The sequence below is a fragment of the Chiloscyllium plagiosum genome, chromosome 1, assembly GCF_004010195.1.
Source record: "Chiloscyllium plagiosum isolate BGI_BamShark_2017 chromosome 1, ASM401019v2, whole genome shotgun sequence".
In the NCBI taxonomy this organism is placed as follows: domain Eukaryota; kingdom Metazoa; phylum Chordata; class Chondrichthyes; order Orectolobiformes; family Hemiscylliidae; genus Chiloscyllium; species Chiloscyllium plagiosum.
The window spans coordinates 32,521,801-32,544,208 of record NC_057710.1 but is presented as its reverse complement, the minus strand read 5'-3'; the positions used below and the strand labels follow the sequence as shown (position 1 = coordinate 32,544,208).

The window sequence follows — 22,408 nt, the reverse complement described above, 5'->3', positions numbered from 1 at the left end:
AGAAGTTTTAGGAAAAGGAACGGTATGTCAGGCTAAATAAGGAGAAACTGTCTCCAGGGCAGAAGGGCTAATACCCTGGGGGAACAGATATCGACAAAAGAACCATGGTGACGCAAAGAAAACTATTATTTTAAAGTAAATTATAATATGGAATGCATTGCCTGAAAGGGTGGTGGAAGCAGATTTAACAGTAACCATTCAAATATCGGAAAGCAAAACACAAAATCGCAGGGCTGTCTGGGAAAGAGATGAGTGAGATTAATTCAACATTTCTACCTAACGCAATTGATCTCTTGGAACCCGATGTACCCCTCGTTGCATTAGAGCCAGTCTCAATACTTGAAACTTGGCTGTTCGTGCTACATTCCCCTGAGAATCCATCATCCCCTACATTTTCCAAAACAGTATACTTGTTTGAAATGGGGGTATATCCACAAAAGACTCCTGCACTAGGTGCCTACCTCTCTTACCCTTCCTGGAGTTAACTCATCTATGTGACTGTATCTGAGACTTTCCCCCCTTCCTATAACTGCCATCCGTCACATACTGTTGTTGTTGCAAATTCCTCATTGCTTCTGATTGTCTCTCCAACCAATCCATTCGATCTGATAAGATTCACAGCCAGCAACATTTATTGCAGATATAATCCGCAGTAACCCTGAAACTCCCTTTAAACTCCCACATCTGACAAGAAGTACATATCACTCTATTAAAGGCCATTTTTGCTCCTTCACAATCTACAGACCCAGAAAATAACACTGTCTTATTCCTCTACAAAACACTGCTCCAGGTTAAAATATAAGCCATAACTATTAATTTAAGTTTAATCAAGAGACATATCTCCAAAAACATATAAGTTTAATCAAGAGACATATCTCCAAAAACATATAATCAAGAAAAAACCTATTCTACTCACTACTGCAAATTCTCTGCAGGCCACACTTAAAACAACGATTAACTTATCTGATTCTGTGCTGTGAACTTCGCCCAACAGTTCCTCCAAGATTAGTTGTGAATTTCATTGTTTGATCATTTTCTCAGATGTACTCCGATGTCCAGCGATACATGAATTCAAACAGCAAAGGCAGTAACTGTGCAGATTCTCTCTCTCTCTCTCTCTCTCCTGCAATGACCTCACCATGTTTGACAGTATTAGGCAAGAACTTTCAAAAATTGATTGGGAGTGGGTGTTCACAGGTATAGGGACAGCTGGAAAATGAGAAACCTTTGAAAATGAGATAACAAGAGTCCAAATACAGTATGTTAGGCTGAAGGCTGGTAGGTGTAGGAAATGCTGAATGACGAAAGAAATTGAGATTTTGGTCAAGAATAAGAAGAAAGCATATGTCAGGTATAGACAGAGGAATCAAGTAATTCCTGAGAAGTATATAAAGGCAGTAGGAGTATATTTCAGAGGGAAATCAGGAGGGCAAAGAGGAGACATGAGATAGTTTTGGCAAATACAGTTAAGGAGAATACAAAGGGATTCTACAAATACACTAAGGTCACGAGGGAGAGAGTAAGGCCCTTTAGAGATCACCATGGCTACCTTTGCATGGAACAGCGGGAAATGGGGGAGATACTAAACAAGCATTTTGCATCAGTTTTTACTGTGAAGAATATGGGGAAATAAATAGCAACATCTCTAAAAATCTCCATATTACAAAGGAGGAGATGCTGAACATCTTAAAACGCATAAAGTGAATAAATCCCTGTGGCGTGATCAGATTTACCTTAGAACTCTGTGGAAAGCTAGGGAAGTGATTGCTTGGCCCTTTATTGAGATACTTGTACCATTGATAGTCACAGGTGAGGTGCCAGAAGACTGGAGGTTGGCTAACGTGGTGCTACTATTTAAGAAAAGTGGTAAAGACAAGCCAGGGAACTATAGACCGGTGAGCCTGGCGTCGGTGGTAGGCAAGTTGTTGAAGGGGATCCTGAGGGACAGGATATACATCTATTTGGCAAGGACTGATGAGGGATAGTCAACGTGGCTTTCTGCATGGGAAACAGTGTCTCAGTGTTTTGAATTTTTTGAAGAATTAAGAAAGAGGATTGATGAAGGCAGAGTGGTGGACAGGATCGATATGGACTTCAGTAAGGTATTCAATAAGGTTCCTCATGGTAGACTGTTTAGCAGGGTTAGATCACACAGAATACAAGGAGAACTAGCCATTTGGATACAGAACTGGCTCAAAGGTAAAAGACAGAAGATGGTGGTGGAGGGTTGCTTTTCAGACTGGGGCCTGTGACCAATGGTGTGCCACAAGGATCAGTGCTGGGCCCACTACATTTCATCATTTATACAAATGATTTGGATGTGAACATCAGAGGCATGGCTGGTAAGTTTGTATATGACACCAAAATTGGAGGTGCAGTAGACAGCGAAGAAGGTTACCTCAGAGTACAACAGGATCTTGATCAGATAGGCCAGTGGGCTGAGAATTGGCAGATGAAATTTAATTTAGATGAATGCGAGATGCTGCATTTTGGAACGGCAAATCAGGACAGGACTTATACACTTAATGGTAAGGTCCTCGGGAGTGTTGCTGAACGAAGAGACCTAGGGGTGCAGGTTCATAGTTCCTTTAAAGTGGAGTCTCAGGTAGATAGGATGGTGAAGAAGGCATTTGATATGGTTTTCTTTATTGGTCAGAGCATTGGGTATAGAAGTTGGGAGGTCATGTTGCGGCTGTACAGGACATTGGTTAGGCTATTATCAGAATACTGCGTGCAATTCTGGTCTCCCAGTTATCAGAAGGATGTTGCGAAACTTGAAATCTTCAGAAAAGATTTACAAGGATGTTGCCAGGGCTGGAGTTGTAGAGTTGTAGGGAGACGCTGAATAGACTGTAGCTATTTTTCCTGGAGAATTGGAGGCTGAGAGGCGACCTTACAGAGATTTATAAAATCATGAGGTATTTTCCCCGGGGTGGGGGAGTCCAAAACTAGAGACCATAGGTTTAAGATGAGAGGGGAAATACTTAAAAGGGATCTAAGGGGCAGCTTTTTCACAGGGGCCGGTGCGTGTATGCAATGAGCTGCCAGAGGAAGTGGTGAAGGCTGGTACAATTACAACATTTAAAAGCATCTGGATGGGTATATAAATAGGAAGTGTTTAAAGGGATATGGGCCAAATGTTGGCAAATGGAACTAGATTTATTTAGGATATCTGGTCGTGATGAACGAGATGGACTGAAGGGTCTGTTTCTGTGTTGTACATCTCTATGACTCTGACTAAGAGAACTACAAAGATTTTAAGACTCTCTGAAAGAAGAAATTACTCATCGCCATCTTTTGGAAGAGATCCCTTGTCTTTAAACCATAACCCCCATTCTAAATTTTCTCAAGAGGGGAAACATTCTCTCTGCAATCACCCTGACAAGTTCCCGCTGAATGTTTCTTTTGTTATTCTTTCAGGTGACATGTGCAGTGCTCATGAAGCATGTTCCCCATTCCCAATTTCCCTTGAATTCAGTGGCTTGCAGAGTGTAGCATCTTCAGGGCAGTTTAGTTGCTGAGGTGACAAGAAGGGTCAAGTATCTCTCTGGAGCCAACTCGCCTAATCAATTTTTGTCACCTCTAAGAATGGGATAAATGAACCCCAACCTTCCATTTGCCTTCCTAATTATTACTATATTATTACATTTTATTGACTAATTATTACAATATTTTCTTGAAGGCAGAGAAGACTTGAGAGGCTGAGTGATTTCTTCCTGCTCCTAATTTATACTTTGAAGAAGGCAAGAGCTTTCTTTTAGGGTATTGCAGGGTAGCTGTCATCGAAGGCTGGTCAAGAGGTAAAAAGCATCAAGAGGCCATACTAACTTTGTGATTCATATACATGGATAACCACTGTACTGCAGCATGCTGTAGTTTTTCCACTTAAATATTATTTGTTTTACTCTTCAGCATGCCAAAGTGGACAGCTTCACATTTTCACACATTATGATCCATCTGCCATACTTGGCCCCATTCACTCAACCTATCCATTTTACTTTGCAACCTCCTTACAGCTGGATTTTTATCCATCCTGGTACCATCAGTAAATTTGGCCACAAGACAGACAAAGCTCTCATCCAAGTCATTAATATCAATTAAATATTTGAGAGTCAAGCACTAGTTATGGATTACCAACCTGAAAATTCCTTACTTTACTGGTCTCTAATAATAATATTTTCCAATCTAGATTTCTTATCAAGTTCTCTATGGAGAGAGATAGAACTCCATAAAGGATTGACTCAGGTCATATCATAAGACAGATTGAAGGGACAAAAACATTATCTGGCACGGTGACTATTGTACAAATTTCTTGATCACAGGTTTACTGGGTTACAAATCTGTCATTTCACTTACCTCCCGTAGACATGTGTAGATAGGGCAGACAAGCACACGGAAAGGCTCTCCTGCATTGCTTCGCATTATTCCAAACACCTCGCAGAGAAACGTGATGAACCCAAGCCAGTGCTCTACATCTGTTTGTTGCAGCTCATCCCTCACCGTGAAATCTTTCTAACCAAGTAAAGACAAAAAGAATGGAATCTTAAATTGTTGTTCCATTTCCTTTGAAAATCCATTCTGTAGGCCTTCCTACAAATAACATGAATGCTTAAAACATGTTGGATGATAGAGACAGAGAGAGAGAGAGAGGGAGAACAAGGAAAAACAAGTGAGTGAGTAATTAGACATTAGATGTAGAAAAAGAACAATTAAATAAAACAAAGAATTGTGGATGCTGGAAATCTGAAATAAACACAGAGAATACTGCAGTTCTGGCAGCATCTGTGGAGAGAGAAACACAGTTAATGCTTTGAGTTAATGGTTCTCTCTCCACAGATACTACCAGACCCACTGGGCTTCTCCAGCGCATTCTGTTTTTAAAATTCAGTGCTGCATTATTCGAAATACATAAAATGGAAACACTTGCCAGTTAGGCTACAGCAGTCCCTGATATCTAACTACTACTTTTTTGTTACAGTTTCCCCGTTACATTAACAAATTATTGAAGGATTGTGGAAGCATGTGACTTTAAATGCAAACTTTGTTTAAGAAATGGATGGGCACTCATTTTGATGTTTATAGGAACGTACAGTCACGAAAACACAGACATTTTTCTTGTGTTTGCTTTTTCACAACAATGTAAAGAACTAGTGTTGTGTTGAAATGCACCATACCGTTGTAATTATTTGTGCAGTTAATCAGCTCATACCGGATGACAATGAAATGTTTATGCAATGCCCACTTTAAATGTAATTCACATGCACTAAGATGAACTTAACTAATAAGTTTTATTTAAGCTTTCCTCAATTGAGGAAGAGTAGAAATTCCAATATTTATCATTGGGTTCCTAGCAGTTTTCCCTCAAGCTTTAAGGATGGGCAAGAGTTAAAGTAATAAATAAGATGCAAATATGAACAATACTATGCCGGTAACCAAGACAACATAACTTTTCAGTGATCCTGAAACGAACACTAATTGAATTTGCCAGTGATAAGAATAGCATTTGTAGAAAACAGGGTCAATCACAAAAAGAAGACAAGGCATCCAGGAAACCGCAATACCACAAAATCTATCTTTTTATCCCCTTTGGCAAGATCTCCGTCACTAAAAGAGTCAATCAGTTCAATTCATCTCAGTTCTATGGCCTGATCTCTTTAACACTGTATACTGTATGAGAAGGGAGAGACATTTGATTCCTGACTGCTGTCTACTAACGGCAGAACCTTTTCCACTTGCATAGCTGTTAGCGAGTTTTCATTAGATTTGTAGTTCAGGTTGAGGTTCTGGATATAGGTAGCTCACTGAGCTGGCAAATTCGTTGGATAGCTATGGCAATGCACTGAGTAAGCATTCAACTTCCATATAATATTAGGCTGATTAGGTCACAAACTCATAAATGCCAAGAGTTTACAAAACTCATTGTTGTTTTATCCTATATTTCTACCTCCGCCCTGATACAGTTATTCAGTTTCACAGATAAAGGCTGTTGTTTGGTGCTTTGCCTCATGTCCCATGTGTAGGTCTAAGCGTGCTACGTGACTGTTAGAACTGTGACAGATTATACTCACTTTCATTATGCACAAATTCACAACTCACCAAACACCATATGTCACAGTGGACTTCAGTGTGCAATTGGGAAGAGGAAAAAGATTCATTTTCGACAACTCACTAAGTCAGTGCTTCCCAAATATTTTCCCATTCTAATCCTAATTTGATGCTTGAAAGAAGGATGTTATTTAAACTGCAGGTTCTTTTTTAAAAATAACTAAAAAGCTTCTAGAACTTCACTCCATTTTCTACGACAGGAACCATGCCTCAAAGGTTATCTAATTAGCCTATGTCATCTATTAACAAGAATGCCATAAGTTAAAAGGACCATAATACTACTGTCACCAAGTCAGAGCTTCACAGCAGCCACTGCTCCTTTGGGAGTTTGATCCACAGTTCGGAAACCCCTGCTCTAAGTGGTTATTGATGGGGAATTGGCCATTTTCAAAGATGGAGTGGCAGAAGGAGTGGCATTGGCTATCATGCCTTTAACAATTACACTCGACTTACATGTATAAGTGATATGTATATATGCTTTGTGGCACTAGACTGGACCTCAGAGTTCATATTCTATATCTAGTTGTACAACTGAATTAAATCAGGTAATTTTTGACTAGTACAGTATTGAGCAACATATAAGACACCAACCACAGTGGTCAATTGTGTTTCTGGTTCAAGGGTTGTGCCTTTGGATAGGAAAATTACAGATGTCATTCCATTATTTAAAAAGAATGGAGGGAGAGCCAGGATAATAAAGAAATATGTGACTTATCTATGTGTACTGTAATCGTTTTGTGGCTTTGTTGGCGAAATGGCAAGGTGAAAAGCAGAGCTTGCAGGTATTATTTTTCTTGACCTTAGTGAATGCTTTACATCCTTGGTTACTGAATAGTGATAGATGGTTGCTTAGTAACTACAGATGTAAAGTACATTTGCCTGCACTGTGTTGATAGTATTTTCTATCCAAATTTGTGCATGTAGCTAAACCAGTGTTGTCACAGGCACACCTTTATTTTTAATTTTTTCATGGGAGTGAGCATTGCTCACTGTGCCAGTATTTGTTGCCAATCTCTAGTTACCCTTGAGAAGGTCATAGTAGCTAACCTCTTAAACAACTAAGTCCATGGAATGTTAACATTCTCCCACCCTTCCCTTTCCATCCCAAATCCAGCCTATATTGGACCACAGTACACAACTCATTCTTAAGGAGGGATGTAGGGCATCCTTTGCATTTGGACATTGGGAACCACGGGGCTGTTTGGCAGATAAGGCTTGGCATCGGGAGATGGGTGTGAGAGGTCAAGGGTATTTTGGTGGCATAGCTTAGCATGGGAGGTACTAGGGACATACCTTGGCATGGGACCATGATGGATGTGGGGGGTGTTTGGTGCCAGAACTTGGCATGGGAAAACATCAGGAAGACCTTCTGAACTTACCTTTCTCAAGGTTTCCTTATGTAACCTATGGCTGACAACATCTCTGATGTGCAATGAACAATGACTCCTTAAAAGCTGGCATGATGCCATGAAAACAGTGGTTCAGTAAGTCATGTAATGTGCAATGGAACTGGCTAGGTCAGGAGTGCCAGATGTGGATTTAATCAAATCCCTTTGTGAAAATCCAAGGAATCTTAGAATCAGGACCCGTCTGCCATTTGAAAATGAGCTCCTGAGTCAACCTGACTTGGCAAACATTTGGTCCACTCAGATAAATTTACAAAAGAAGCTGCTTATTATAATACAAAAATGATACCAGCTCACTGATTCAATGCTGTAATCAATTTTGCTTCACCCATCACTTGCAACAAAATAGCCCACACGCCTAGCACTTTGCATTGAAAGAATTATTTTAATTATTTTCCTTTATGTATCCAGTTTGACAACTTGACTTCATCATTTGTAGTTTATCAAACAAACTTAAAAGGGACTTGTTGCCAACTCTTCTTTATAATCATTTGAAAACATCAATCAAGTCATTCCTCAATCTTGTCAGTTCAATGGGATTGCAGGCTTAGGTTCTCAAGTCTTTTCCATAACGGTGGTCTCTTATTTTTTGGCTTCATCTTCCTAATCTGCATTGACATTACTTCACAGCCATCATACATTTTTAAATGAGAATCCCAAAACTGCACATAGTTTTCTGGTAGAGGCTTCAGTGTAGAGATCTATCATTAACTATTATCTTGTATCCAATGTTTCTTGATAAATATATTAAATGCCTGAGTATTATAAAAAGCTGTGACTTTTTAAAAATACTGTCCAACCACTGAAGGGTTGGATTGTTTGCAGACCAAAACATATTTTTTAAACATTTAAAAACTTTTAAAGTTATATTTCCATTCTTTCTTACTCTTTACCAAACATATTACTTCATATATGCCTGTATTAAGCTACATTTACCACTTACCTACCTGTTTATCTGGCCTCTTTCTGTTCATCTGTAACATCCTGCATTCTTCCTGGCAGTTTGCAACTCTTGCCAATTTGACATCATCTTTGTTGTCTGCCTTTTAGCCATCCTGATCTGTATCAGTCTCTCTCTTTCAGAGTTTAATTTCCTCAACCAAATTCCAACGTGGCGTGTTATTAAATGTTTTTAGAAACCCTTATTAACACAATGCACAGTTTGCCTTCATATAATCTTATTGTTCTCTGAAAAAAATCTATTAGGTTAGTAAAACATTTCACATAACTATATTAATGGTCTCTCATTAATCCAGGCCATTGGTTGATTCCTTTCTCTCTTTCTCCCATGTGACTCAATCTTCTGGATCAAAAGGGGCCTAGTCAAATGCTTTGGTAAAGTCCATGCAGGCAACAGCCACTGCCCTACCTTCATTAATCAGCTTCATAGCTTCCTCAAAAAACTGAATCAAGTTTGTTATACAATATCACCCCACCATAAAGCCATGTTGACTATCCCTAATAAGTCCATTCCTTTCTAAATGTGAAAAAAATCTTGTCCCTAAGAATCTTCCACAATAATTTCCCTACCATTGATGTAAAGTTCACCAGCCTATAATTTCCTGGACTTTCCCTTAATTAAACAAAGGGACAACGTTGACTATGCTCCAGTCTTGTGGGACCTTGCATATGGCTAAAGGGGATACAAAGGTGTCTGTCAAGGTCCCAGGAATCCTCTCCCTTACCCCTCTCAGTATCCCTCAGTCCCTGGGGACTTACCTACCTTCAGAGTTTTCAAGACACCCAACGCCGCCTCCTCCTCATTATCGACATGCCCTAGAATATCAACATACCTTTCCCTAATCTTATCATCATCCAACTCCTTCTCATTGGCAAATACCGATGTGAAAAACCTCACACACTGGCTCCACACCCTTCTTTAAATTTCCTCCTTTGTCTTTGAGTGGACTTACCCTTTCCCTAGTTATCCTCTTGTTCCTTATATATATAATGTTTTGGGATTCTCCTTACCAAAGACATTTTAAAGTCCCTTTTAGCTTTCCTAATTCCTTGCAAGTTCTTTCCTGCTTCCTTAATATTCCTCAAAGGGCCCGTCTGATTTTAGATTCCCAAACCTTACATTTGTCTTCTTTCTGACTAAATTTTCAAAATCTGTTGTCATCCAGTGTTTCTGAATCTTGCCATCCTTATCGCTCATCCTCACAGGAACATGCTGACCTTGATCTCTGATCAACCAAACTTTAAAACACTCAGATGTGAATTTACCCTCAAACAGCTGTCCTAATCTAATGTCTCCAGATCCTGTCTAATTCTGCTATAATTAGCCTTCCCACAATATATCACTTGCACCTGAGGGCCAGTCTTATCCATACAACTTACAGAATTATAATCATTGTTCCAAAAATGTTCACCCACTGAAACTTCAATCATCTGACCGGGCTCATTCCTGAATTTGTATCTGGTAGGGTCCGTTCCCTTGTTGGACTGTTGACATATTGTTTTAAGAATCCCTCCAGGATGCATCTAACAAATTATGCTCCATCTAAACCCTTGGCATTAAAGGAGCCCCAGCCAATATGTCCTATCTCCCCTGGTCCAGGAACTCCCCACATACATTGAGGACACCACCCATGCCCTCCACCTTCTCCTAAACTTTCGTTTCTGGCCTCCAAAGTCTCATCTTCACCATGGACATCCAGTCCCTCTACACCTCCATCCGCCATGACCAGGGCCTCCAAGCCCTCAGTGTCTTCCTCTCCCGATGCCACCACCAGTACCCTTCCACTCACACATTCATTCCTTTTGGTTGAACTGACTCAATTTCTCCTTTGAATCCTCCCACTTCATCCAGGCGAACGGGGTAGCCAGGGGCACCTGCATGGGCCCCAGCTATGCCTGGCTCTTTGTCGCTTATGTGGAACAGTCCATCTTCTGTAGTTACAATTCCCGTGCCTCCACCTTCGAACCCCACCCCTCTAACCACAACAAGGACAGAATGCCCCAATCCTCACCTTCCATCCCACCAACCTCCATATACATCACATCATTCTCTGCCATTTCTGCCACCTACAAACGGACCCCACCACCAGAGATATATTTCCCTCTCCACCCCTGCCCGCTTTCCATCAAGACCGTTGCCTCCGCAACTCCCTCATCAGGTCCCACCCTCCCCTCCTGGCACCTTCCCCTGCCACAGCAGGAATTGCAAAACCTACACCCCACACCTTCCCCCTCAACTCCATCTAAAGCCCCAAAGGAGCCGTCCACATCCATCAAAGTTTCACCCGCACTTCCACATTCCATTTCATAGAGTCCCTACAGTGTAGAAACAGGCCCTTTGGCCCAGAAACCCCACACCAACTGAACATTAACCCACCCAAACCCACTCCCCTACTCTATATTTACCCCTGACTAATGCCTCTAACCCACACATCCTTGAACACTACGGGTAATGTAGCATAGCCATTTCACCTATATTGCACATATTTGGATTGTGGGAGGAAAACGTAGCACCCAGAGGAAACCCACGCAGACACAGGCAAAATGTGCAAACTCCACACAGACAGTCACCTGAAGCTGGAATCGAACCTGGGTCCCTGGCGCTGCGAGGCAGCAGTGCTAACCATTGAATCACCATGCTGCCCCCAAACTATTTATTGTATCCATTGCCTCCCGATGCGGTCTCCTCTACATTGGAGAAAACTGGACGTCTACTCGGAGAGCACTTCAGAGAACATCTCCGGGACAACCGCACCAACCCCACTGCCCCATGGCCGACAACTTCAACTCCTCCTTCCACTCCGCCGAGGACGTGCAGGTCCTGGCCTCCTCCATTGCCCCTCTCTAACCACCCGACACCTGGAAGAATGCCACATCTTCCGCCTCAGGATCCTCCAACCCCATGGCATCAATGTGGATTTCACCAGGTTCCTCATTTCCCCTCCCCCCACCTTATCCCAGATCCACCCTTCCAACTCGGCACCACTGTCATGACCTGTCCTTCCTGTCTATCTTCCTTCCCAGCTATCTGCTCCACCTTCCTCTCCAACCCATCGCCATTAGCCTCACCCTGATCTACCTTTTGTACTCTCAGCTATCTTACTCCCCAGCCCCACCCCTCCCATTTATCTCACCATCCCCACCGTGTCACAATCAAGTCATTGAATGTGCTTAAGACAGAGATAGTTGGGCTCTTGATTGGTAAGGGAATCAAGGGTTAAGGGGATAAGGCAGGAGAACGGGGTTAAGAAATATATCAGCTATGACTGAATGGCTGAGCAGACTTGATGGACCAAATGCTTACTTCTGCTCCTATATCTCATGGTTTTACAGTCTCAGATTAAAGTTACACAGTCTGAATATAAGAGATTGGGAATAGAAAGCAGAGGGCTGAGGGCTATTTAATGCAGTCCTGGAGTTAGTGATTAAAACAAAGATTATAGTAGCCTTTAGAACTGTCAAAATTCTAAAGATAGAAAGATAGAAGGATGCAGGAAGTTGGGATTAACAAAACTGCTTATGCAGAGGGTAAACATTATTACTGGCTGGTTTCCATGTTTCTATGTTACAATTTCTACATAACAACAAAACTCATCCTTACCTGCAGCATATTGAGGAGCAAGCTTCGGAATTTAGTTCCTTCCACCATGAAGAGAGACATCTTGTCACATAGTCTGGCAGCTGTTGAAGCAAAGCTCCTGTCCGTTACAGCCTTGTGATAAATAGTCTTAACGATCTCACTTAGCATCTCTTCTGAGTTGGTTGAGTTTTGTGCCTCCTCCATAAAGGTGGTAAGGTTGGAGTCCACATCACTATTGTTGTTCCTCATGCTGTTGAGGATTTCTATCAACTTGTCCATTTTGGTTCGTTGAGGGTTTGTTGTCTCCAAGGAAATTTCATCCTGTAGCATTCAAAAATAGTTCAACACCACTTAAATGATATTTTAATTATTTTGATTTCTCTTAATGTTTTAAGGTTCAGTTTCTGTTTATTGAAGTCAAATAGATTTGAAATTGAATGAGACCAAGAATGTAAGATGCAACTAATATAGAAGACAGAAAAATTAATCTTGAGCAAAGAAAGCTTTTGTTATATTTAGTTTGGTCTTACCCTATTGAAACTATACCAGGCCCAATTTAACTCACTGACAATCCACTTCACTCACACAGAGTTAAAATCAGTTTCACTGGTTCCTGGGAGTGAGTCAAATGTTTTAAAATTCAAAAACTTTTCATATTCACATTATGGAAGGAATGAAACTGGGTATTCATTACAGATCGGCCTGAGTAAGTTTAACTGAAAAGTTATAAATTTCAAAATCACACAACACCAAGTTATAGTCCAACAGGTTTATTTGGAAGCACAAGCTTTCAAGGTAACGCCTCTTCATCAGGTCATTGTGAAGGCAGCACCTCAAAAGCTAGTGCTTCCAAATAAACCTGTTGGATTATAACCTGGTGTTGTGTGATTTTAACTTTGTCTACTCCAGTCCAACACCGGCACTTTCAAATCATGGAAAGTATATATGTATTGTCATGACCACAAATCATAACTTTAGATATGGTCATATGCATGTATCACAATGTAATTATTAGATTTTTCTTTAAAGAAAAGGATGTACAGTGTAAAGTTGACTACATATGTAAATTCAGTGATTGCATGGGAAGAGACACGTTGGAATGTCACACCTGACCAGATGTCAAAGAAACTTCAGAGAACATGCATTTAAAACAGAATGTCCAGTATCCTGGGAGTATCTCAGGCCGTGAAAAAAAACCAGCAGTCTGGATGATATTTGCATTTTTCCCTTTTAAGGATACACAAGGACAAGAGTTGAAAGAGAGCTTCAACCTTTGACTTCAGGCCATTAATTCACACAGACCAAGTGTGGACTTATGTGCTGTGAAGGTCACAGCTCTGAGAACAGCCATTTAAACACCTCTGCACTGCAGGAAAAGGACCAGAAAACCTCTCACTGAGTGCTGCAAGTCAACTATTGCCAAAAAGAATTAGGATAAAAAACTTCCTACAACCTACAAAGTCATACATTCCAAAATAGACTGCTCAATTATTAACATTGATACTACCTGTGACACCCACCTCAGAACATAGAATCCCTACATTGTGGAAACAGGGCATTTATCCCAACTCCGAAGAGTAAACCATCCAGATCCATTCCCCTATGCTATTGCTCTACATTCCCCCTGAATAATGCTCCTAACCTACATACCCCTGAACACTGTGGGCAATTTAGCATGGCCAATTTACTTAACCTGCACATGTCTGGATTGTGGGAGGAAACCGGAGCACCCGGAGGAAATCCATGCAGACACTGGAAGAATGTGCAAACTCCACACAGACAGTCACCCTAGGCTCGAATTGAACCTGGCTCCCCAATGGTGAGGCAGCAATGCTAACCATCGAGCTACCATACCGCCCACTGTGCTATCCTCCATGAATAATTCCGAGACTGATCTGTATATCTCTATGGAGTTTTACCTTTCTGGACTCAGCTTATTTTTAACTTGTGGGCAATGTGTGCTGAGCCACTATTTATTCATGCATTCAACAGGGATTATAACTCTCACTTTTATTCTTTTAAGAAAGCCAGATTAACTTATTTCTTTATGAAACAGAAGTATTTGAAGAATGGGTCTCAGAGAATGGCTTCCACAAGTGAGGGATCCTTACTGAAACCAACCTTGCTGCAACCAACAGAAGAGGCATGTAAATGACCTAGGGGAGCCATTGCAACTCTCTCCATCCAGGAGTTCAACAGTTTGAGTATTCTGCTTAAAACCGTAGCAAAGTGGGGAACCTTACTCCGGCTGTAACAATATATTTTCAAAGTCCATTGAATAATGCAATTAACTAAACCAATTAATGTCCACCAAAGGGCCTTAGATTTCCCTTGGGAAAGGGAAAGTCAGTGCCTGATCAAGGGACATGGCATCAAGAGGGGAGAAGCCTACTGGGAACCATCCTCTACCTTTGTTGCTGACACCACTTCCCTGCGATCCCATTCCTGTGCACTAAGATCCAGTGATCATACTAAGCCATGGGTGTTGGTTTGATCACCAATCAGAAAAAGGCCTGTTTTCTCTAGAATTGGGGACCAAATGTAATATTTTCAAATGTGTCGATAATACAAAACTGAGCAGAAATGAGTGTTGTAACGAAAATGTTGGTTCAGGAGGATTTGAACAGGTTTAACAAATGGATAAGAACAAGGTAGATGTAATATAACACAATCCCTACAATATGTTAGGCCAAATGGCCTACTTCTAAGTCCACACTGACTCTCTGAAGAGCATCCCACCCAGATTCATCCCCTACCCCCCACATTCCCCATGGCTATACATTCCTGGAAGCTATGGGCAATTTAGCATGGCCAATCCACCTAAACTGAATATCTTTAGACTTTGGACTGTGGGAGGAAACCAGAACAACTGGAGGAAACTGACACAGACATGGGGAGAATGTGGCTACTCCACACAGTCATCCAAAGCTGGAATTGAACTCAGGACCTTGGCACTGTGAGGCTGCAGTGCTAGCCACCGAGCTACCATGCCACCGCAGAGAAATGAATGATTATCCATTTTGGTTGGAAAAACAGATGTCCAGAGTGTCGTGACTGGAACCAGGTAGGTCTTCTTAACTATGAGATCCTTGACTAACCTGGGATCATTAACCTGGGCCAGTCAGGAAGCCCAATCTGTTCAATATAAACAGAGGATTCAGAATCTGCTCAATTTAAGGACAGACTGTGAGCTCGTTGGTTACAGACAGTGTGCTATGTACATGTAAATAAAGGATGACTTGGCGATAAGATATTGGCCTCTATGCAGTTAGTTCACAGAGTATTTGTTAAAAGATAAGAGGTTGAAAAGTGTACATGTGAAAAGAGTCTGACATGCCCTTGTCAATTAGTCCACTGAAGGTTAACATTAGGAAGACTTTATTGCAAGTGGATTTGTGTATAGAGTAGTAAAGTCTTGCTTCAATTGTCTATGAACTTGATTAAGCCATACCTGCTGAACTGTGTGCATTTCAGTCCCCCTGCCTCAGGGGGATATTATTATCATAGAGGGAGCATATTGAAGGTTCACCAGACTTGTTTCCAGAGTGGTGGGACTATCCTATGAAGAGAGATTGGTAAATTGGGCCTGTATTCTCTACAATTCAGAAGTATGAAAGGTGATCTCATTGAAACATACAAAATATATAGAAAAGGTAGGTGTAGATTAGATGTTTGTCCTTGCTAGGGAGTCTAAAACCAATGACTGTAATTTTTAGATAAGGGGCATAGCATTTAGGACCAAAATGAGAAGATTGTGTTTACTCAGTGAGTTGGGAATATTTGGAATTTTCTACTCCAGAGGAAGCTGAATCTTTAAGTATATTTAAAATAGAGATTTATAAATTTCTGATGAGAAATGATGCAAAAGGTATGAAGATGGGCTAGGTAAAAGGCATTGATTAGTCATGAATGTTTGGCTCCTTTTGCTATGTGCCTATGATGATCAGAAGTTTTGAAAAAAGTGGATTTCTTAGATAGGAGCAGTGGGATCCCTAGAGGCAAAGGGACATAGAGGGAGAATTCCAGAACATAGGACGTAGTTGATCATCACTGAATGGTTACAGTAGAGCATACCATTCGGCTTGCTGTGTGCATGCCAGATTTCCACAGGAGCAACTCAGCTTAATCTCACCACTGCCCCCATTATCACCTTCCACCACAGAAAAAGGAGCAGAGTGTAGGCAGTAATAGCTGTTGGCTCTAATGACTTCTAGCTGCTGTCACAGGAAAACTATCCTTTGATTTCAATGGGTCTCTGTTGGAGAGAAATATCACTAACCTTTTTGGTCATCTTTGCCTTGCTGCTGGCCTCTTTATTTGATCATCTGACCTAGGAGTGCCCTAGTACAAGACCTGCTAATGACTTCAAAATATCAGTCCCAACTGATATTACCAGGGAAAAATTAGGTGAGAAATACTTTTACACTTGTCCAATTTGCATTCTTAGGTAAACACAATTCCTGCTGTGCTTCAAGTGTTCTGGAAATCCAGATTGTCAACAGCATCTGCAGACCTCACTTTCCCCTCTTTATTTGATCATCTGACCTAGGAGTGCCCTAGTACAAAACCTGCTAATGACTTCAAAATATCAGTCCCAACTGATATTACCAGGGAAAAAATTAGGTGAGAAATACTTTTACACTTGTCCAATTTGCATTCTTAGGTAAACACAATTCCTGCTGTGCTTCAAGTGTTCTGGAAATCCCAGATTGTCAACAGCCCTGGCCCTTTTGCCTCACATTTGTGGCGAGGAAATAAATGCTCCTGAATTAAAATGGGGGAAATGTTGGGTCAATATACCTTCTCATGTTCAGTCAGGATTGGAATAGATAGTCACTCCTCTTAATTGCTTTGCAAAACTAACTCCATTACTGGCAATTGAGATGCATTACATTTGTAACAAAGTAGTGGCATAAACTGGACAACTGTCCTAATTTCACATGTCCACTAGTGCTCTGGATGCAAGTAAAGGTCAATATCCTCACCTGTTACTTTACTCCTCTGAGAATTTGAAAATAAATGATGCATAAAACCTATAGTTACAGTGCCTTACATTAGTAACATTGTCCGAGATAATCGAAACATAGTCTAACAGATTAAAGATGTTAAAACCAGAATAAAATGTCACCATTCAATTTAATCCAGGTATTTTTACATCGTGAAGCACTCTTAAATTGAAGCTGTTTTTGCCACAACAAATACATTCCTTAAATTTTGAACTTCAACACAAAAATAATTGCTGAAAACCACGCGTCAGTGACAAATTTCACTGGATTAAAGGACGAAATTCAGAAAGTGAACCAACAGGCTCTCAATCTGTGATTATTCTAATTAGGGCCTCTAACCTTGAGTCCCACCACTCCCACCTGGTGATCCTTTAATTTACGGAACATGAAGCTCCTTCTGCTAATTTCCTTGAAATAAAATCAAAGTGTTGCTATTAATATTTTTTTTTAAAACCCTCAATCTATTTACTCCACAGAACTAGCCCCCTTTAAAGATGCTAGTTAACTCCAAATTAATTCCTTTCTTGGAGTATCGTCTGCAAGTTGCCTATTCTTTGACAGTGGGAGGGGAAATCTATTTCCAGTCTCTGTTTCTCAAAGCTTGTGAATTTTATCCATGACTTCTTACACTACATACATTTTTTTTCATTTTAAATAGCTTGTTTACTTCAAAATTATTTGCAGGGCAAGAATCATGTCTTTTTTACATCTTTTCTGATAAAAATCAATTCAGTCACATGAACCTTTCTTCATAAACTAAGACTCTTAAAATCTGCAATTATTTTTCTGATGTATTTATATCCTATTTGATTTAGGGGGATGAAAGATCAACTTCAGACTGTAGAATTTCACTAATCTGTAAAATATCAGCATAATTGGTTTATACTTGTAAGTTCAACCCCATCCAGTTACAATCCAATACATGACTTGTCCCATTAATAGATGCTATACAGTAACCACTTACACCCAATAGGACCAGCAATCAATAACAATTTTTTAAAAGATTTCTGCAATATTTTCTTCTCACATATTTTACCCTTATAGTCTATGGTATTACTTACGATCTATATTAACATCCATCTATTGTAACAGCTAATCTCTGTAATTTATTTAAGTTCCCTCATGATAATAAATCTCCTTTCAACTCATTATCTGTCAATACAGGTTCGTGTCATCACTAGAACATTATAGCAAACAAGGAGGCCAATCTGTCCATTGCATTTGTACTGGCTCTTTGAAGGAAGGAACATTCTTATCCTCTGCTTTTAGTCTGTAAACCTGTCCAAAATCCTTCAAAATTATTTATGGAGCCACCTTCCACCACCCTTTGAAGTGCAGCTTACCAGATTCCAACAGCTCTGAGTGAAAGCATTTCCAATTATCTTCTCTGGAAGACTAAAAACCACCTTGTTGCACACCAATAAAAATTGTGGAAGGCAGTAATAACAATGGATTTCGATCATATATCACTGGTTACATTTGGCCCTAACCAGTGTTTAACTTGGAACTTAAGTACATGGCTGGTATCCATCCAGATAAGTTACCAACACCAGAAATAGAAATTGCTGGAAAAGCTCAGCAGGTCTGGCATTCTGAAGAAGGGTCACTCGACCCAAAACATCAAATCTGATCTCCCTCCACAGAAGCTGCCAGACCTGCTGAGCCTTTCCAGCAATTTCTATTTTTGTTTCTGATTTACAGCATCTGCAGTGTTTTTTTGAGTTTTATTGGATAAGTTATCATCTATTCCACTATTCGTCGTCATCCATATTAGATACAAAATGAAGTTAATATTTTGGGTCCAGTGACCCTTCTTCAGAACTGATGGTAGCTAGGAAAAGGTTAATATTTATGCAGAAGATTGGGGGTTGGTGGAATAAATGATAGGTAGAAATAGAGCCCAAGGAGAGAGTAAAACAGAGAAAAACAGGTGAACCAGCACTTTATTGACATTTCACTCAATCTACATTGGGGAAGTGAAGTGCAGATTGAGTGGTTGCTTTGCAGAACATCTATGTTCTGTCCACAGAGAAGACTCTGTGCTTCCAGTTGCCTGCCACTTCAACACACCAACATCTGTCTCAGGCTTGCTGCAGTGCATCAGCAAAGCTCTCCTCCAGTTGGACGAACAGCACCTCATTTTCTGCTTGGCAGAACTCTACAGCCTTCTGGACTCAATATCAAATCCAACAATTTTATGGTTTGAGCACCTTCTCTCATGTACTCACCCCAACCCCTGCCACACTAGGTCTTGTTATCATATGGGCTGTTACCACACAACTCATTGTCAGTTACTAATACCTGCTAATAGAAGCTATTAGTTACCTCAGACTGACTTTTAACCACTCATTTATCTGTGCAACTGCTTTTTTTCTCTTTTTAGGTTCTAACTCCAACTATTGTTTACTTCTGAACCTCTCCCTGCAGGTGCCCCCCTGCACCTTCTGCATAATTATCAACCTTTTCCTAGCTACCACCAGTTCTGAAGAAGGTCACTCTGCTTTCTCTCCACAGGTGCTGCCAGACCTGCTGAGTTTTTCCAGCAATTTCTGTTTGCATTTTGTGTTAGAATTAAAAAAACTCTGTCAAACAGCATCTAAAGCTCCAGGTACATCATTCATGAGCGCTAGGAAATGGAGATCACTTTCAGAATAAGAAAAAATGCCATTTCAATCACTACATGATAGGAAATTGCTTAATTTTACTGTAATTTGCTTTAAACAGACACTTAACTATTTTGAATTCAAGAGGCAAATTGATTGTATAAGCTGAAGTCCCATTTACTGTTCCACATCACCTTTTGTGAATTTACTTTCTGATTAAGTGGAAGAAATATTAAATTAATAACAATAAGAGAAGCAGCAACTTATGTTTGGAAATTTTGTCTTAGGAGAGAACTGAAGAAAATAGAAAGAGAAAAGTAAGTACCTTTTCTTTCAGCCTTCTTTTCAGTCTATCTTTGGATGATTCCAGAAGATTGACTTTTGGTTGGTCCACCTGTCGATCTGAAATGCTGTCTTTGCGTTTTATTTCGGAATTCTGGAGATTCTGTGGAGTTGGGCTGCTGGGTGGTTCCGTAGGTTTTTGCATCTCTCCAGCCACCTGGACAGGGCTCTGTGAGGGATCCTCACTTTGGACATTACTGCTTTCTTTGGCATTCCTGTTCAACTCCTTTTCATTAGGAGAATGTCTCTGGTTGTGCTGCCACCGGCGCTGCTGGCTGTAGCCATGGTTTGGTGGACCCTGTTTTCCTGCGGAGTGTGGTGCTGGAGCCTGGTATTGTCTGGAGTGATCTCGGTTGTGTTTTGTGTTGCTTGGCTGATGCTCACCATGTTGTTGCTGCACTTTGTTTCCCCCTGGAGTCCTCTGCTGTCTCCTACAAATAAGGGCAATAAATCATAAACAGGATTCATTCACAAAAAATAGTTCACCTATTACTGTACTCTCTTTGGATCACCAAGCACATTTTTCTATACAAGTTTGTTGCATAATGTTTTCCTCACAGAGTTAGAATATCCTCATACCAATGTTGCTACTACAGTGCTAATATTAAACAGAACATTTATTTTTCTAATGGTTTAGTGAATGAATATACTCTCCAGTATAGATTAACCTATATCAGATAGGACTCTGGCTCTATATGGAGTTTTCACTGTGTTGATCTTCTTTTATGCACTGGTAAATGTTAACTTATGTGCACTTCAGTTGTTGCAATCATTGTCAATGAAGGACTAGAACAAAATGTCAGCCAGGATTGCGCTTCTAGAGAATTATCCAGAGACCTCTGCTGGAGTGAGTCTGCAGGTGAGCTTTAGCCTCCTGTGAAGTACCTCAGAATGCTTAATTTATAAAAGGCACAATATAAATGTAAGTTGTTGCCATATCGTTACAAAATCAGACTCTGCTAAGATGGCACCCCAGGCATGGTCACGAGGGATGTGCCATGGGTGCTGTTCTCAACCAATGTCATTGATGTATGTACAGCGATGATTATTAGGAGCAGAAGCTCTGGCCAATCTTTCTCCTCCCTATTTTGGAAGATCTATTGTCACACCCTACTGCCAATATAGATTCATTAAATCACTACCGATTAGGGATCAAAGCTGGGGCCTTCCTTGTCTGTCTGACTCAGGCCAAAACCACTTATTTACCTACTGAGTCATCAGAGGAGTTCTACCACAGAGAGACCAATTTCTAAACAAGGAGTCACATAAATTATAATTTGTCTCTCATCTCCTTTTAAATAGATTTTTGCATGACAATGTGGATTGTCAGTAGGCTTATCCTGGGAGGGGTCAGCCAAGGAGATGTCACAGAAAGCTGATGATGCGTGTGAGTAGGTGAAACTAGAAGAAAGCGGTTAGAAAAATATGTAAGGAGGTTTACAGTAAGATAAGGAACATAAGTACCACAGACTAATTTAGATTGTTGATTCAATTTAATATTTTTCTAATCAACCTTTTGTCACATATTTCTGGAGCCGGTGGGACTCAAACCTAGGTCTACCTGGTTCAGGGGTGGATATAAGATTAGATTAGATTCCCTACAGTGTGCAACCAGGCCCTTCAGCCCAACAAGTCCACACTGACCCTCCGAAGAGTAACCCACCCAGACTCACTTCCCTCTGACTAATGCACCTAACACTATGGGCAATTTAGCATGGCCAATTCACCCGAACATCTTTGGAATGTGGGAGGAAACCGGAGCACCCAGAGGAAACCCACGCAGACATGGGGAGAATGTGCAAACTCCACACAGACAGTCACCCGAGGCTGGAATTGAACCTGGGAACCTGGTGCTGTGAGGCAACAGTGCGAACCACTGAGCCACCATGTGCTACGACTGCACCCTAAAGACCTGACAATGAGTGAGAGGGAATCAATCTGTCTCCACTAAATTCTGCTTGAGTCTGAACAATTCATTCCCCTAGCAGTTGCTCTCAGAGGATACAAATCTAGAGTGCACTATAGCTTGCCTTAGACTCATAAGTAGCATTAGACAATAGACAATAGGTGCAGGAGTAGGCCATTCAGCCCTTCGAGCCTGCACCGCCATTCAACATGATCATGGCTGATCATTTCTAATCAGTATCCTGTTCCTGCCTTATCTCCATAACCTTTGATTCCACTATCTTTGAGAGCTCTATCCAACTCTTTCTTAAATGAATCCAGAGACTGGGCCTCCACTGCCCTCTGGGGCAGAGCATTCCACACAGCCACCACTCTCTGGGTGAACAAGTTTCTCCTCATCTCTGTCCTAAATGATCTACCCCGTATTTTTAAGCTGTGTCCTCAGGTTCGGTACTCACCCATCAGCGGAAACATGTTTCCTGCCTCCAGAATGTCCAATCC

The 22,408-nt window shown here is 40.8% G+C and overlaps 1 protein-coding gene across 4 annotated transcripts in view; it reads right to left on the bottom strand.

Moving 5' to 3' along the window:
* The window catches only part of ctif (CBP80/20-dependent translation initiation factor), a 233,642-nt gene that overhangs the window by 16,848 nt on the left and 194,386 nt on the right, over window positions 1-22,408 (bottom strand). For all 4 annotated transcript variants that reach the window (XM_043717817.1, XM_043717726.1, XM_043717902.1 and 1 more), the window contains 3 exons: window positions 19,986-20,433; window positions 12,073-12,372; window positions 4,357-4,512 (listed from right to left, as the gene is read on the bottom strand). In XM_043717817.1, the coding sequence (XP_043573752.1) occupies window positions 4,357-4,512; window positions 12,073-12,372; window positions 19,986-20,433 (904 nt within the window). The remainder of the gene's footprint in view (window positions 1-4,356; window positions 4,513-12,072; window positions 12,373-19,985; window positions 20,434-22,408) is intronic.